General features: G+C 44.2%; 1 protein-coding gene across 1 annotated transcript; it reads left to right on the top strand.

The window, feature by feature from the left end:
• Window positions 1-732: 732 nt before the first annotated feature.
• On the top strand, window positions 733-2,007 carry LOC139471331 (alpha-1A adrenergic receptor-like). Its single transcript, XM_071253650.1, has one exon. The coding sequence runs from the start codon at window positions 733-735 to the stop codon at window positions 2,005-2,007; it is 1,275 nt and encodes a 424-aa protein (XP_071109751.1).
• The last annotated feature ends 15,266 nt before the right edge of the window (window positions 2,008-17,273 follow it).

Raw genomic sequence — 17,273 nt, forward strand, 5'->3', positions numbered from 1 at the left:
AAACAACGTTCTTGTCGCCCTTTAAAGTTGTTGTTGATTGCACTTCCCAGGGACGCGAGATGTCATCATTTATATAATGCATTTTACTTGTATCAACATCGGCATAGTTTAAATAACTGCTTATTCAAGGGGCTTATCTCTTCCCTTGCATAATCCCTTCCCGTTCCTCGTGCACGGCTCACCTGTAACGGGATCAAAACAACGCAGTCTTTCGCCGTGGCAGGTCACCAGCTCGATGTCATATTAATACTCAGGCAATGTGTTCAGGTAGGAGGATTTTTCCCCCGTCTCACATTTTATGTCGGTGCTCCGTCCTCCAGTGGCTGTGATAGTGGTAGACGATGAGTGAGTGAGTTGGGTTTAACGCCCGCTTTTAACAGCATTCCAGTTATATCGCGGCGTGTCAGCTTAATGTGGGAGGAAAGCCCGAAGTAATGCAGGTCTCAGACGTTAACCACTTCGGTGAAACCCACGGGCCCGGGTATGGTGCTGACAAACCTAGAAACATAATCGGGGCGAACCAGGATTCGAACCCACAATCAGTGGTCTCTGACGTACCCAAGGGACGCAACTCAGCACAGCGAATTGCGGCGCCTTAGACGACTGTGCCACCTGTGCCCCCTGGTAGACGATGAACGAAATCCTACTCATTCACCACTTCAATAAATACGAGTGACATGTTTATCCTTAAAACTATTGTTTTTCTTTTCCAGATTTTCAAACTACGACAAGATGATCAACAACTCAAGCACATACTCAACCCTTCATGACGTCACTGGGACAAGTCCCACCTTTGACGTCATTACAGTTCCTGCTTTCGATGACGTCACCAACATGTCGCACCTGTTCCATCGAAAGAAGAAGTCAGGATCTCATAACGTGACCGCGGAGGATCTGGAGTCGTTTAAAATTGCCGATGTCGTTAATCTGTACATTCCGCCAGTGATTCTCGTGGCCGGAAATCTCTGCAACATCCTGTCAATCGTGGTCATGCGCACTCGCCACTTCCAAAACATCTCCACGTCGATATACATGATAGCGTGTGCTATCAATGACACGGTGAGCTTGTGGATTTCTCTGTTAGCGCATTGGTTATACGTGAACTTTCCGGAGGCAATAATACGCACGGAGTATTCACACATTATGTGTAAGTTTTTTAACTTTTATGGCTGGGGGAACTGTGACTATACGATAATCCTCACCGCGGCCATGACAGCCGACCGCGCCTTTGCAATAATGTACCCGATTAAGGCCTCCGTTCTTAACCTGACCAAACGAGCGAAAATCACGGTGTCCTTGTTGGTGATAATAGTTGTTGCTAAGGAGTTCCACCTTCTCATTTCTTCCGACATCGTCCCTGCCACGCGACGTGATCGTCTCTGCGACGTTATCCCAATATCCCCCACCTACAAGTACTTCTGGGATGACGTATGGCCATGGATTCATATCACTTATCTCACCGTGTGCTTCGTCGTAATACTGAGCAGTAACGTCATAATATTCCTCAACGTCAGGCGTTCTGAAGAGATGAAGGACTTCACACAAACCGGGCATCGAGAAAGGAGCGGTTCGGAGACGTCCACCAGCAATGCCGGGACCCGGTCAAAGTTGCTGCAGATCACGACGATGTTGCTGGCGCAGTCAACGACGTTGATTCTTCTGACGTATCCCTTTTCTCTACATCTCGCGATTTCCTCCCAGATTCCTGACCTGTACACGGACCCTGTTAAGAAGGCAGCTAACCAGTTGGCTTTTTCTGTGGTGTTTTATCTGCTCTATTCCAACAAGTGCGTCAATTTCACAATTTACTGTATTAGTGGTGAACGATTTCGACTCGCACTGAGAGAAGTGTTGTGTTGTAGATCATCCCGGAAACGTCACGTCACCATCACTATGATGATAAAACCCGTCATCTCTGCAAGCCAGACCACCATCAGCAGCATATCCAGTATTCAGATGTCATCCCTCAAGGACACAAGAAAACAGGTGCGCGATGTACCGGGATAAGCACCGAGCGCACGTTCTGCACGTGCTCCTGATCCCATGCCACGTCGTGCACGTGCCTCATGACCAAATGCCTCGTGACCTGTTTCGATGAGATCACTCTTGTGGCGGGAGGGTGGTTACTTTTCGTATTAACGAGGACAAATTAATTATTTTATGTTCGTCAGAATCGCCGCCTGTTTATGTTCACGTTGTGCAACGGTTCAAAATATTCAAAGAACAAAGTAGGCTCATTGGTTTTTAGAGACAGGTTCAAATGCATTGTATTTTTGAAAACCGATTCGAAGATTGTGCATCAATAAACTTCGATCCGGGCACGTACATGACGTCACATCCTGTGCAAAAAAGACCACATAGAAAACATGACACGCAATTGATGAGAACTAATTGTTTTAAATTCTGGACTGATTTAATCCTTCTTCGGGAGTAAAACACCAGGTCTTGTTGGCAGCTATTATGTCTAACCAAACAAATGTAAACATGATGATGATGATGATGATGATGATGATGATGATGATTTTGTTGATGATGGTGATTCTTATTATTATTATTATTATTATTATCATTGGCACGGGTGGCCGAGTCGTCTGAGGCGCCGCGATTCGCTGTGCAGAGTTGCGTCCCTTGGGCACGCCAGAATCCTATGATTGTGAGTTCGAATCCCGGTTCGCCCCGATTATGTTTCTAGGTTTGCCAGCACCATACCCGTGCTTGTGGGTTTAACCGAAGTGGTAAACGTCTCAGGCCTGCATCACTTCGGGCTTTCCTCCCACATTAAGCTGACACGCCGCGATATAACTGGAATACTGTTAAAAGCGGCGTTAAACCCAACTCACTCACTCACTCACTCACTCACTATTATTATTATTTGGTGTATACAACCTTCGAACCGATGTGGAACCAACTTTGAACAATTATTAAGTCATTAACAGTAGATCGATATGGATAGGGCTCCTCCGCGTGTGCCTTGTGAAGGAACACGCCACGTATAGATTATTCTCTCTGACAGCACTTCAATATACATGGTTCTGCATATATGTTTTCTTCCTACCACCGACCCTACGGGATTTAAAACAGCTGTAAGCCAAGTACTAACATACGGAGAATTGCATGGAATGTACATATAGCTTTTTCTACCAACTGTCTATGTATGTTTGTGGGTTAACTATATAACGCCTGTGTTATAATGTGTGTTACATACCGATTGACTTAACAATGAAACCCGTACACATATTAGATAACCAGATAGACCTTTAGGGTGATATAGTTAATATACGGTTACATGTATCTCATTTCCATACATGTTCATTATATCTTGCCATGTTCTAGGTTTAGAAGATTTGTTAAAGGAACATCTTTTTGTCGATATTCATGAGAATGCATTAAAGTGTGACGTCGTGTAACCATGGAAACAGTTTGTAGCAGGGAAGTTATTAATAAAATACTAATCACTGTAGACTTTAGTGGAATATGTCAAAACCAAACTCTGATTAATCCGGATCTCTGTCAATACCGGACAACATTTTCTGTCCCGAATTTATTTCGTTGATTTTGCAAGAAAACAATTTTGACCATTTTATCTTGATATCCTTGGATGGAAACTTGAGCAATGTCATCTCTTATAGAATACATCCTAATTAGTGCCCTTTACCCTGCTTAAACGCGAATGCGGTGGTGTAACATACTATTTAAAACGATGGTTCCTCATTTAAAACGGGGTTCGATTCCCCCGCAATTGTAAGATATGGAACCAAATCGTGACGTACCCCGTCGTAATAGGGCATGATCATTGCTGAAAGCTAGGTAAACCCACACTCCTCACTCACTCACTCAGTCACTCACTCACTCTTCCAAATATCCATGATTTACCCGAAAACCTTAAAGGACATTGAAATCGCGTGTAAGAATGTATTAATCAGTTTGACTAAATGTGAAGACACGCTTTCTGATCTCAGCAAATTTGGGAATTCCGAAGCTGTGATTGCATATTATTTGGCACCGCAGAGAGAATTATTCAAGAATTATCAAGGTGGGCTGTAAATACTTGACCCAAAGCCTGTCGGCTGAGAGTATGTGCAATGAAGTGCGCACATTCAGACTCTCTCTCTCTCTCTCTCTCTCTCTCTCTCTCTCTCTCTCTCTCTCTCTCTCTCTCTCTCATGCACGGGGCATTCACAATCACTCACACATACCCACACACAAAAATATGTTCTCACTCACAGGTCGAACACATTCACACTCTCACACTTTCACGCAAATGTGTATACCTCAGACACACACACACATTCACACACAAGGTCACACAATGCTGCAACCAAATGCTAAATCTAGTTGGCAGTTACGAGAGTAGGGTACGGGGCTCACTGTGCCACGGAATAAGGAAGAAGGGCCCCAAGTTAGCTGATTTCAGCTGATAATTTAGCCGTGTGACTTGTCCCTCAACTGTAACAGTGCTGGCTTTATCCTGAGGTTAAGTTATGGGGCACGTGATTAAAACGGATCACAATCTTCACGTTAAGTAAAATAATCGATTTGCGTGCTAACGCAAACATTTATAGCTCCTACTATTTTTCCATGCAGTGTAATGACCATCGTGTTGTGAGTCGCCTGCGTTCGATGGTATATATATATATATACTCTTCGAAAAAAGAAACGCAAAGGTAGTGTGTCGTTCATTGAACCTGACTACACAAAGAATCCAGTATATAAATTGGATATATGTTATTGGAAAATGTTGGTGGCCTGATTTTCGACAAAAGGTGCCTCAAAACGCAGCCATTGTCGATTTGCAATGTCTTAAACGGCATTGTTGTCACACGTTTTAAAAAAATGTCATGGAGGAAAACATTGAAGCAAAATGCACGTGCAGGTTATGGCATTCGTAACTCGTGGTAGTGGCTATAAAAAGCCAATAATTTGTCATTCAATTGTCAACATTTTTCAAGTTCGAAAATGCCGAGACTCAGCGCTGCCGATCGGAACATCGCCAAAGGACGTATCAAAAGAGGTGAATCGCAGTCTACTTCCACTTTGGGGCCGATTCACACAGTTCAATTCCACTGCAGACAGAGCGAGAACCGGCCGACGAAGAGTTACCACCCCTGCACAGGATTCCTACAATCGACTGTTCCACCTATGTCATCGCAATGCCACAGCTACGGAGACTGCAGAACGCATACCTGGCTTGAGGAGGTTATCGGAGCAGACTGTCAGGAATATGTTTTGAAACAGATCCATCGACAACGACGCTTGCATTGGTGCTATACCTTACAGCCTTGGAATTTGAGAAACTGGAGACAGGTGTGGTTTAGCGGTGAATCACGATTTCTTCTTCACCGGCGAGATGGAAGACAACGTGTTTATCGTCGTCGAAATGAGCGTTTTGCCCCACATTGTAAACGTGAACTCGATTCGGTGGCGGTAGTGTCAAGGTGTGGGGGCCATATCCTACACCACGAGATCTGACTTGGTTGTGGTTCAGGGTATTTTGACAGCATATCGCTACATGAATCAAATTCTTCAACCTTACCTTCTTCCAACCACTTACCGCCAGAGGGAGCTGTTTCCACCGCACACAACTCGTGTCACGCTAGACTACCTGCATAATGCCAATATCAACGTCTTGTCCTGGCCGTCGTGATCTCCAGATCTCAACCCAATCGAACACCTCTGGGATGAACTCGATCGACGTGCACGTCAACGTTAGAACACGCCGCAGACACTCCCACAACTGACCAACTCGTTACAAGCAGAATGGCGTAGAATTCCGCAGGACAGAATGCGTACACTTACCCGGTCAGTGCTGAGGAGATGCAGAGCCGTGATTGTTGCCCGGGGCGGTCACACGAGATACTGAGTTCAGCGTAACCTTGTGGCCTTATGTGACAATGAACAGCCTTTGTACAACGACAAAATGTGACTATCGAGCTCCAAAATTTCATATTTTCATCTATGATATTAAATTAAATATACTGAACCGCAAAAGAAACGTCACCCAAGTAACATTGCATGAAAAGTTGTCATTTAAATATCGGGGTAATTTTTGTCAAAGTTTCTCAAATTTAACATTACCTTGTCCGGAAAAATGAAAATTGATGATAAAAAACAAAGCAGATGACCATAAAATCGATCGCCCAAACGCATCACGGTAACGGCCATGGAAACCAGATGCACGTGAGTTCCGTGCAAATTGAAATGTACATGCGTTCCCCCATTTCTTGCCTATAAAAATCCACCCATATCGGATAACATTCATTCGTTATTGAATTGATACAACATGCCAAGATCGACAAGAAATCGGCGACACCAAGCCCTTGGACGATTGCAAGCTGGACAAACCATGCAAATAAACTACTTCTCTCTCGGTCCACTCCATTCTTGCTGTAACTGTAACTAGGCGACTATGCTTGTCGTAAGAGGCGATTAACGGGATCGGGTGGTCAGGCTCGCTGACTTGGTCGATGCATGTCATCGATCCCAATTGCGTGGATCGATGTTCATGATGTCAGTCACTGGATTGTCTGGTCCACACTCGATCATTTACAGACCGCCGTCATATAGCTGGAATATTGCTGAGTGCGGCGTTAAACAACAAACAAACAATCAAAGATAGATAGATGCGCATGATGTCAGTCACTGGATTGTCTGGTCCAGACTAGATTATTTACAGACCGCCGTCATATAGCTGGAATATTGCTGAGTGCGGCGTTAAACAACAAACAAAACAAACAAAAAACTACTTGCAATGTTCATGTACAGACAGGCCAGGGCAGCGCGGTCAGAGATATCGGGCCAGGATCTATTTCAGAGTCATTCGTGTCGACTCATGTCATTCGCAAACAAGCCAAATGACTCGTTCTTGTAGATTCATGTTTGGAAAGTATTTTCAATTAAACGGGTTATTTTTTATTGTTTAAGCCAACCAGAAGTTATTCCAAATGTCTTTAAATCTATCATTTCTTTAAGATTATATGATTTAGAAACTCAAACATAGAATGAAGTGATTACAAATTCCTCTAGAGGTAATCGCATATTTAAAACTGAACTCGTGCCTGAATAATAATTATTACACATCCCTTTCTCTTTACTGTTAAATTATCTATTGAATGTGGTAGGTGGCACAAAATTCCTGTCAATAAACGAACGTGTAATCTCTTCGACATGAGCGATGTTGGTGATGAATTCCATTATACATCAACCGACAATAACCCTCTATTGTTTAAGCACATTATTTTTAAGGAATGGAGAGTTGCTGAGGCTATCAGTATCTCGATTCTACTACTCTTGGGAGTATTAGAATGGGATTCCAATACAAAATCTTTTAAACGACAAAGCAGCTGAACAAACGATTAGGAAAATATCAACCTTTAATGACCAAAATGTTTTTTTTCAATTAGGCACATTTACTCCTGATTACATTTTAATGCACATTCACATTTATGATAATGTTCAATTTCTCGTTGTCAAGGGCGACTCCGAACGCCGCTGGTAGCCGTCTCAGTCGAACCCTGGATGACACTGCTCACAGCCTTCTGAGATTCCGTTGTACGCTTGTAGTTACGCACAGCCGTGGATCTATGACCAGTCACTTCACATATTAATTGTTCGTCTACTCCCACCTCATAAAGTCGGCTTGCTGCTGAGGCGCGCAGTGAGTGATTCGTACGGTATCCAGTAAGACCTGCTATTTTGCATAGTCTTGAAACAACACGCGCAAGCTTATGTCTCCCCGAAGGTTGATCACAATACCACAGATCCTCTCTAAATGGCTTATCCAATGGTCGTAAGTAAAAGCTATCAGTTTTCGATGAAGATGGACACAGTGAGCAATACTTTGCAAACAAATTGACAATGCATCTACCAGGCCTGTCCACATTTGCGTACGCAACAACACGTCTGTTGTTCAGTCTGCGATGTTTCAGTCCACCACTGTTTGTTTTCGAAGTTTGTTCAGTGTACATAAGATGACGTCCATGTTGACTTTCACAGATCTCAAATTGTGAAAATGGTCCTCTGCGCAAGTATCTATGTTCCTGTCCACCCCGTAGTGCAAAGTTGATACCAATCAGATATACCATTGTGTCTAGCAACTGGGAAGGTTTGTCACTTCCCAAACAGCCTTTTGACCATAAAACGTCTTCTTCTTCCGGTGTAATAATCTGTGCTTGTTTCTTCTGCCAAGTTCAAACGAAGGATGCCCGGGATCTTGAGCCAATCAGCTGGCAAATTTCCACATTATCTGGCTTCGTTTCTCAACCACATCGATTCGGAAATTTCGATCTCAGCCATAAGAAAGCCGCCATAGAACACGCATGTACCCTCAATAGCACATCATTTTGGTGTGACCCGTGAAGATCCGGGGTAGAGTAGATCTTCAGCAACCCATGCTTGGCGTAAGAGGCAACTAACGGGATCGGGTGGTCAGGCTTACTTACTGACTTGGTTGAAGTTTAACGCCGCACTCAGCAATATTCCAGCTATATGACGGGGGTCTGTAAATAATCGAGTCTGGACCAGCCAATCCAGTGATTGACATCTTGAGCAGTCGTCTAAGGCGCCGCGATTCGCTGTGCAGAGTTGCGTCCCTTGGCCATGCCAGAAACCTATGATTGTGGGTTCGAATCCGGGTTGGCCCCGATTATGTTTCTTGGTTTGTCAGGACCATACCCGTGCTCGTGGGTTTCACCGAAGTGGTAAACGTCTGAGACCTGCATCACTTTCCTCCCACATTAAGCTGACACGCCGTGATATTACTGGAATACTTTTAAAAGCGGCGCTAAACCGAACTCAATCACTCACACTCACCTCAACAGTCCTGGTCCGTTCTGGGGTTTTGCTACCATCAAGAAGAAAGGTTTGATGAACATGTGAATGAATTACATCTTAAATATAAAAAATATGAAATCTTATTGGCATATCTAATACCAAAAATAAAATGTGTATAACATTGTCACTTCTTCATACATGTAAATTATATATGTAGGGCGTTGTGTCCCATGGTAATATAAAAGAATCGAGTGGTCCCGTCTGTGTAATCAAAATGGTTCGGTTTCCTTGACCTATCAGCTGAATTTATATCATGTCCGTACCATTTTGGAAGAGGGAAATCAGAGTGTTCGACATTCATGTTAACTTACCACCCTATACTGAAGACGTGAAAATCAACAAACTCAAGTCTGCTTGCATGTCAGTTACAGCTTCGAAGGGCAAGGTCACCACCGGAATAAGAAAAGACAACTGTGATCTTCTCACAGCGTTTACGCTAGAGACATGGAAGTTTATTGTTCACATTTGGGATGTTTGGGGACACAAAATCATATGTCATATTTAATTAATGAAAAAAAGTAGTTCCGGTGTGACAGAGGTCACGGTTATCCAATCAAAACGAATAAAACAAGGTCAACCTTGTACGACATACGTGTGACGTACGAATTTAGTATCTTGCCACCTGTATCTTCATCACATGGGTAATAAATATGCATACATATTTGGTTGTTTCACAGCCATGATGCATAATTCACCTGTTCTCACATTATATGTCATTTTGTATAGTTTTATGCTATATCGTGTAGACCTTAGTAGTTAATAAACCATGTTTGTGGTTTTATTTATTCGTTGTATCTTTTGTCATAACAACGTGATTGATAATGGCCCCTCGTTAAGCAAAATGCCTGATTACTTGCGGACTGTTTTATGATAATTATATCCGTTTTAGTTATAATTATCTGTAAAATAGGACATTTCATCATCTTCAAGCTGATGTATTATTTGAGCGAATATTGTTTGACCCTTTTCGTACGGAAACCCATTAGGGCCATATTTTATTATCTTGAAAATTCAAGATACTTATTTTGAAAATGCAAAAAAACTAACTTGAAAAATACATTCGAAATACTTTGTTGAAAATACAATAAACTAACTTGAAAATTCAAGATACTTAGTTATTACGATGGATACCATACCATACCATACGTAATGTCATACTTATTGCAAGTTAAGAAAGTATCAGGTGATATGTTGTCAAATGTCAGCAGTGCTGATATTGAAATCCTATGAAAATATTATGTCTGGTTCAATAAATTGCTTAATTTCCTTTTTCAAAGGGAAACTGAGATCCCTGACAGCTGATATTCCATGGAAGCAGATGCGGCTTGATGCTGAACTGATGGCTTCCGCTCTCTCCGATTGGTTCACAGGCTGAAGCGTCTCCACTTGTGTTCCTGCAGACTTGGACATGCGCTCTGTTGAACTTATACTGCACGTGACACAAGAGGACGTCAAACTTCACATGCGCTATGACGGGTTTTTACGTGAAAATTGCTTGTCAGGAATGGCCCCTCTCAGCCATCCATGGCTTGCCATGTTGAAGTGAATCAATCGATATGCGTGCACTGTGGAATTTAAACTACCTTCGACACTAAGGAAATCTGTGGCCCAGATGATTTTTAACCGAATGTATACAGCGCTGTTACTGATACCATTTACGTATGATATGCTTGGGTCAAGTGTTGTTCTGTACAAATCGTTGAAAAGAAAAAAAGCAATTGCTGAAAGTTTATATAACTGGCAGCTTGCAACCCATCCTAGCCCACGTTCATTTCAATTTTCATCACATTCCATCCCATCCCATCCAACTCTACACCACGACACAACACAGCATTTCATCATATCCCTTCCAACCCACCCCACCCCATACCATCCCACTCTACACCACCACACAACACAGCATTTCATCATATCCCTTCCAACCCACCCCACCCCACACCATTCCACTCTACACCACGACACCACACAGCATTTCATCATATCCCTTCCAACCCACCCCACCCCACACCATCCCACTCTACACCACGACACAACACAGCATTTCATAATATCCCTTCCAACCCACCCCACCCCACACCATTCCACTCTACACCACCACACAACACAGCATTTCATCATATCCCATTTCAACCCAAACCAACCCCACCCCAACCCCCACATGCTATCCCTTCCCACTCCACTCCACTCCACTCCACTCCACTCCACTTCAACCCGCTCCACCCCTCACCATCAGGTTCCGCGCTATGCCACTCAACACACCAGCATCTCATCCTATCCCCATTCCACCCCACCCCACCCCACACTATCTCGCTCCACCCCAGACACCAGTATCTCATCCTATCCCCATTCCACCCCACCCCACACTATCCCGCTCCACCCCACACACCAACATCTCATCCTATCCCCATTCCACCCCACCCCACACTATCCCGCTCCACCCCACACACCAACATCTCATCCTATCCCCATTCCACCCCACCCCACACTATCCCGCTCCACCCCACACACCAACATATCATCCTATCCCCATTCCACCCCACCCCACACTATCCCGCTCCACCCCACACACCAACATCTCATCCTATCCCCATTCCATCCCACCCCACACTATCCCGCTCCACCCCACACACCAACATCTCATCCTATCCCCATTCCATCCCACCCCACACTATCCCGCTCCACCCCACACACCAACATCTCATCCTATCCCCATTCCATCCCACCCCACACTATCCCGCTCCACCCCACACACCAACATCTCATCCTATCCCCATTCCACCCCACCCCACACTATCCCGCTCCACCCCACACACCAACATCTCATCCTATCCCCATTCCACCCCACCCCACACTATCCCGCTCCACCCCACACACCAACATCTCATCCTATCCCCATTCCACCCCACCCCACACTATCCCGCTCCACCCCACACACCAACATCTCATCCTATCCCCATTCCATCCCACCCCACACTATCCCGCTCCACCCCACACACCAACATCTCATCCTATCCCCATTCCATCCCACCCCACACTATCCCGCTCCACCCCACACACCAACATATCATCCTATCCCCATTCCATCCCACCCCACACTATCCCGCTCCACCCCACACACCAACATCTCATCCTATCCCCATTCCACCCCACCCCACACTATCCCGCTCCACCCCACACACCAACATCTCATCCTATCCCCATTCCACCCCACCCCACACTATCCCGCTCCACCCCACACACCAACATCTCATCCTATCCCCATTCCACCCCACCCCACACTATCCCGCTCCACCCCACACACCAACATCTCATCCTATCCCCATTCCATCCCACCCCACACTATCCCGCTCCACCCCACACTATCCCGCTCCACCCCACACTATCCCGCTCCACCCCGGAAACCAGCATCTCATCCTATCCCCATTCCACCCCACCCCACACTATCCCGCCCCACCCCACCCCACACTATCCCGAACCACCCCACACACCAGCATCTCATCCTATCCCAATTCCACCCCACCCCACACTATCCCGCCCCACCCCAAACACCAGCATCTCATCCTATCCCAATTCCATCCCACCCCACACTTTCCTGCTCCACCCCACACGCCAACATCTCATCCTATCCCCATTCCACCCCACCCCACCCCACACTATCCCGCTCCACCCCACACACCAACATCTCATCCTATCCCCATTCCACCCCACCCTTCACTATCCCGATCCACCCCACACGCCAACATCTCATCCTATCCCCATTCCTCCCCACCCCACACTATCCCGCTCCACCCTACACGCCAACATCTCATCCTATCCCCATTCCACCCCACCCCACACTATCCCGCTCCACCCCAGACACTAACATCTCATCCTATCCCCATTCCACCCCACCCCACACTATCCCGCTCCACCCCACACACTAGCATCTCATACTATCCCCATTCCATCCCACCCCACACCATCCCGCTCCACCCCACATACCAGCATCTCATCCTATCCCCATTCCACCCCACCCCACACTATCCCGCTCCACCCCACACACCAACATCTCATCCTATCCCCTTCCAAAATAATAATTTAATCGTCCATGATAAAAGGTAGGTCGCCAATTCCAACAACAATTCCAACCGACATATATACACATAAGTGTATTTACATTTTTTACCAACTGACACACATCCACTCCCAAACGTCATACTCACACCCTCACACCCTCCCCTATACACCGCCATTACCCCTCCACCCCACCCAACAGCCACCCCTCCCCACCCCAGTTGCACTCCCACATTAAAACAACCACACGCTTGTATTAAATCATTGCACCTACTGTCCACACACACACACGCACGCACGCACGCACGCACGCACACACACACACACACTACCACAACGCAGAGGCATTACATCCACCTAACAGCCCCAAAACTACCCGCACAAGTGAATAATTTCGTAATATAACATTTCGTTAATTAATGAAGTGATAAGTTTATTTCTGCGTTAATACATAGCAAATAAAGTGTCTGCTGGAGTATTTTGAATACCATTACATTGCAGGGGCACGGGTGGCTCAGTCGTCTAAGGCGCCGCAATTCGCTATGCATAGTTGCGTCCCTTGGCACACCAGAACCCTATGATTGTAGGTCGAAATCTATGGTGGCCGAGAGGGGACATCGCTTTCTCGCTCTAGCGATTTCGCGCGGAATAGCAATATTCCATCTTGGCCACTTTTCCAGTCAAATTTCAAATTATACATATGGAGGGAATGTTGAAATTATCTCACTGTCTACTAAAACATAATTTAACTGTGTTCTGCCTAAAAAGTAATTGATTGATTTATGGCCCTATTTAGGAGTTTTATGGGATCCCCCGCCCCCAGGCCGTTATCAAAACAAACAGCAAATAACACCGCTTATTAGCGCCGAGTAGTGTTTTCCTAAAAACAACACTTAGGATATATCAATGTTTATTCTGTTTGCGGAGTAGATATCATCAAACTGGAAGTCCTCACCCAAGCAATGGGAATACTACCGGGTGTCCATTATGTAATGTCTAGTGTTTGAAAACATATTTTTTTCAATAAACAGTAATGAGAAAATAGATAGTTGTTTGGTTTTATATTCAAGTTGATATTTTCGCTGTGCAGTGAGGCCGTCTTATCAACAGTCATTTCTGAGACATAAATGCAAAGTTTCATTAAGTCCACTCTCATTTTTTTTGCATTGATAATTAACTCCAACGTTAATTTCTCAGATTTACAGTACATACTTATTCAAAAGAAGTTAAAGAACACCCGATTCTTTCATATGACTAGGGTTAGTCATGAGAGAAAGCGATAGAACGAGAAGCGATAAAGCGATAGGGCGAGAAAGCGAGATTTCCCAAAATGCCGTACTTTAAAACGGTTTCTGCCGATATTCAGTACTCCATTTCTATAATTCTGTCCGCTTTTTGGTCTCTTATAATTATATTTTTTCAACATCTTATAGTAAATAAATGTGTTACATATACATACATAATGCTATCTCGTTGTGTTTATTTTCTTGTTGTGTAATAAATAAGCAAAATTCACAGACTACAACAGAATAGTCGCTATTCATATTTTCATTTTGTTCATAATACCACCCCATTCTTCCAATCAATTTTAAAACTGAAACTTTAAAGGATAAATTGAACTGGAACAAATAATGATTTACATATAAATTTAGATCATATATTGACAAATAATTGTCAGTATTATCAGCCACTGTTTGTATTGTTTGCAATGTCCAAAGGATTATTTTGTCGATCAATAGATTTGAAGTTGAAGCCGAATATGTGCTCGTCCGATTTTGGAATGACAATTATATTGATAAAGATGCATGTACATTATGCAGACAAAAGTTATACATGCAAACAGTTATGTTTCTCTTACAAAATCCAGATCGATAAGATATGTGCCTCTACCTTAAGACACATATACGACTTTTGAGCGCGCCATTAACCCATAACCTCATTCCTTGGGCAATAAAAATGAAACGCGTTGTAAATATTTTTTTTAAAACAACTCGTTTCTTATGATTTCTTTCGATCAAACTGTCTTCGGGAATTAAATTTAATGCTAAAGTGCTTGTAAAATAGTGCTTAACTTTCTTGCCAGGCGAGACCAGATATCCGATTGTAGTATAGGCTCAAGCAGGAATATACATAAATATTTATGTAACAATTCTCTATCTATTAAACTGTATGGTTAACAATTGTGCGTTCTGATGTGATTTATGTAGCAATCAACCTCCCCCCCCCCCCACCCCACCCCCCCCCCCCCCCACCCACCCACCCACCCTACACACACACACACACACACCTATCCACCTACCCACGTGCACCTACCTGATAACGCCACGGCGATGGGGGCAGTGGGATAGCTTTGTGGTTAAAGCGTTCGCTTGTCACGCCGAAGACCCAGTTCGATTCCCCACATGGGTACAATGTGTGAAGCCCATGAAATGGTGTCCCCCGCCGTGATATTGCTGGAATGTTGCTAAATTGAGTGAGCATGGTTTTACGCCGCTTTTAGCAATATTCCAATGTGTGAAGCCCATGAAATGGTGTCCTGCGCAGTGATATTGCTGGAATGTTGCTAAATTGAGTGAGTACTGTGTTTAGCAATATTCCAGCAATATCACGGCGGGGGACACCAGAAAGAGGCTTCACACATTGTACCCATGTCGGGCTTCGAACCCGGGTCTTCTGCGTGACGAGCGAACGCTTTAACCACTAGGCTACCCGACCGCCCCCGAATGTTGCTAAAAGCCACGTAAAACCACTCTCACGCACTCACTCACTCACTCACTCACAGCGATGTTTATCAAATTACTATTTGCAAGTACATAAACTTGTAGGTTTGCACAAGACAAGATATACAATACAAGTTGATAATCAATCAAATATAAAAAAAGAATATTTACGGACAACAGTCTGACACACTTTAACATCATATACCACTGAATAAAAGTTATTGGACATCCACAATAATGATTAACCACAGTCTTTTGAAAAGTATATATTTAGATTTTAACTTCATTTATTTGGAGCGTTTTGCCCTAATCCGCCACGCGTGTGGGTCACATAAAACTAAATAGGGCCATAAATCAATCAATTACAATTCACGCAGAAATCTGTGGATTGTTTTAAAATCCCCTCCGTCGTTACAGTTAAATTATGTTTTAAGTGAAGAGTGAGAAAAGTTCAACATTTCCTCCCAATTGAAACAGTAAAACACATGCGGCCCCGAAAGTGGTCAAGAGGGGATATAGCTTTATATTACCGCGAGAAAGCGAGAAAGCGATGTCCCCTCTCGGCTACCATACAAATCCCGGTTCGCCCCGATTATGTTTCTAGGTTTGTCAGCACCATACCCGTGCTCGTGGGTTTCACCGAAGTGGTAAACGTCTTAGACCTGCATCACTTCGGGCTTTCCTCCTACATTAAGCTGACACGCCGTGATATAACTGGAATACTGTTAAAAGCGGCGTTAACCCAATTCACTCACACCATCACATTGCATAATAAACTTAAGTACATCTACTGAGTTGGAGCCTGTGAAGTTAATCGGTATACACTGATGTCTGAACAGTTGATACACACACATATCCACCACACTCACCTTATACTCGTCGATACAAAGACCTCTACATCCGGTACACGTGTCGCCGTTCCCGCGCCATGTTACCTGACTCCGATTGTCGTTAATGACGCTCCGCTGATTTACCTGTCTCTACGTGTCGAATTCTTTCACGTGGGTGTCTGATTAAAAAGACATATGTGTATATATACTGTAACCTCTATGCAAGGTTCGGCTGTTTATCTCACCGGAATGGACGCTGTTATCTCTCTCAGACAGGTAAGCTAGTGAATTTACCTACAAAAAACCTCTTCGATTTCCTTAAAATATCACTCAACAGTTAAACTTTTATATTTCTAACTGTGAAATTGATTTGTTTGTTTGTTTCTTGTTTAACGCCACACTGAGCTATATTCCAGCTATATGACTATTCCAGCGGCTCTTCGTCCTTAGTTTTATGCATCCTAAACCTCTGTGTATGATTGAGGGATATCTACATATGGCATCCATCTGAGTTTGATAAATACCTACTATACCACCTTCACCTGTCGTGTATTGGACGGAGGTCTGTAAACAATCGAGTCTGGACCATACAATCCCGTGTTTGATATTTAAGCATCGATCCACCCAATGGGATACGATGACATGCATCAACCAAGTCAGCGATCCTGACCACCCGATCCCGTTAGTCGCCTCTTACGACAAGCATAGTCGCCTTTTACGACATGCATGGGTTGCTGAAGACCTATTCTACCCCGGATCTTCGCGGGTGGTAAAGGTACAAGAATTAGAGAATACCCGACGAGCTACGAGGAATGACGGATTATCCCGAGCGAAATAATAT

The sequence above is a fragment of the Haliotis cracherodii genome, unplaced genomic scaffold (assembly GCF_022045235.1).
Source record: "Haliotis cracherodii isolate W230 unplaced genomic scaffold, xgHalCrac1.p SCAF_22, whole genome shotgun sequence".
Classification (NCBI taxonomy): domain Eukaryota; kingdom Metazoa; phylum Mollusca; class Gastropoda; order Lepetellida; family Haliotidae; genus Haliotis; species Haliotis cracherodii.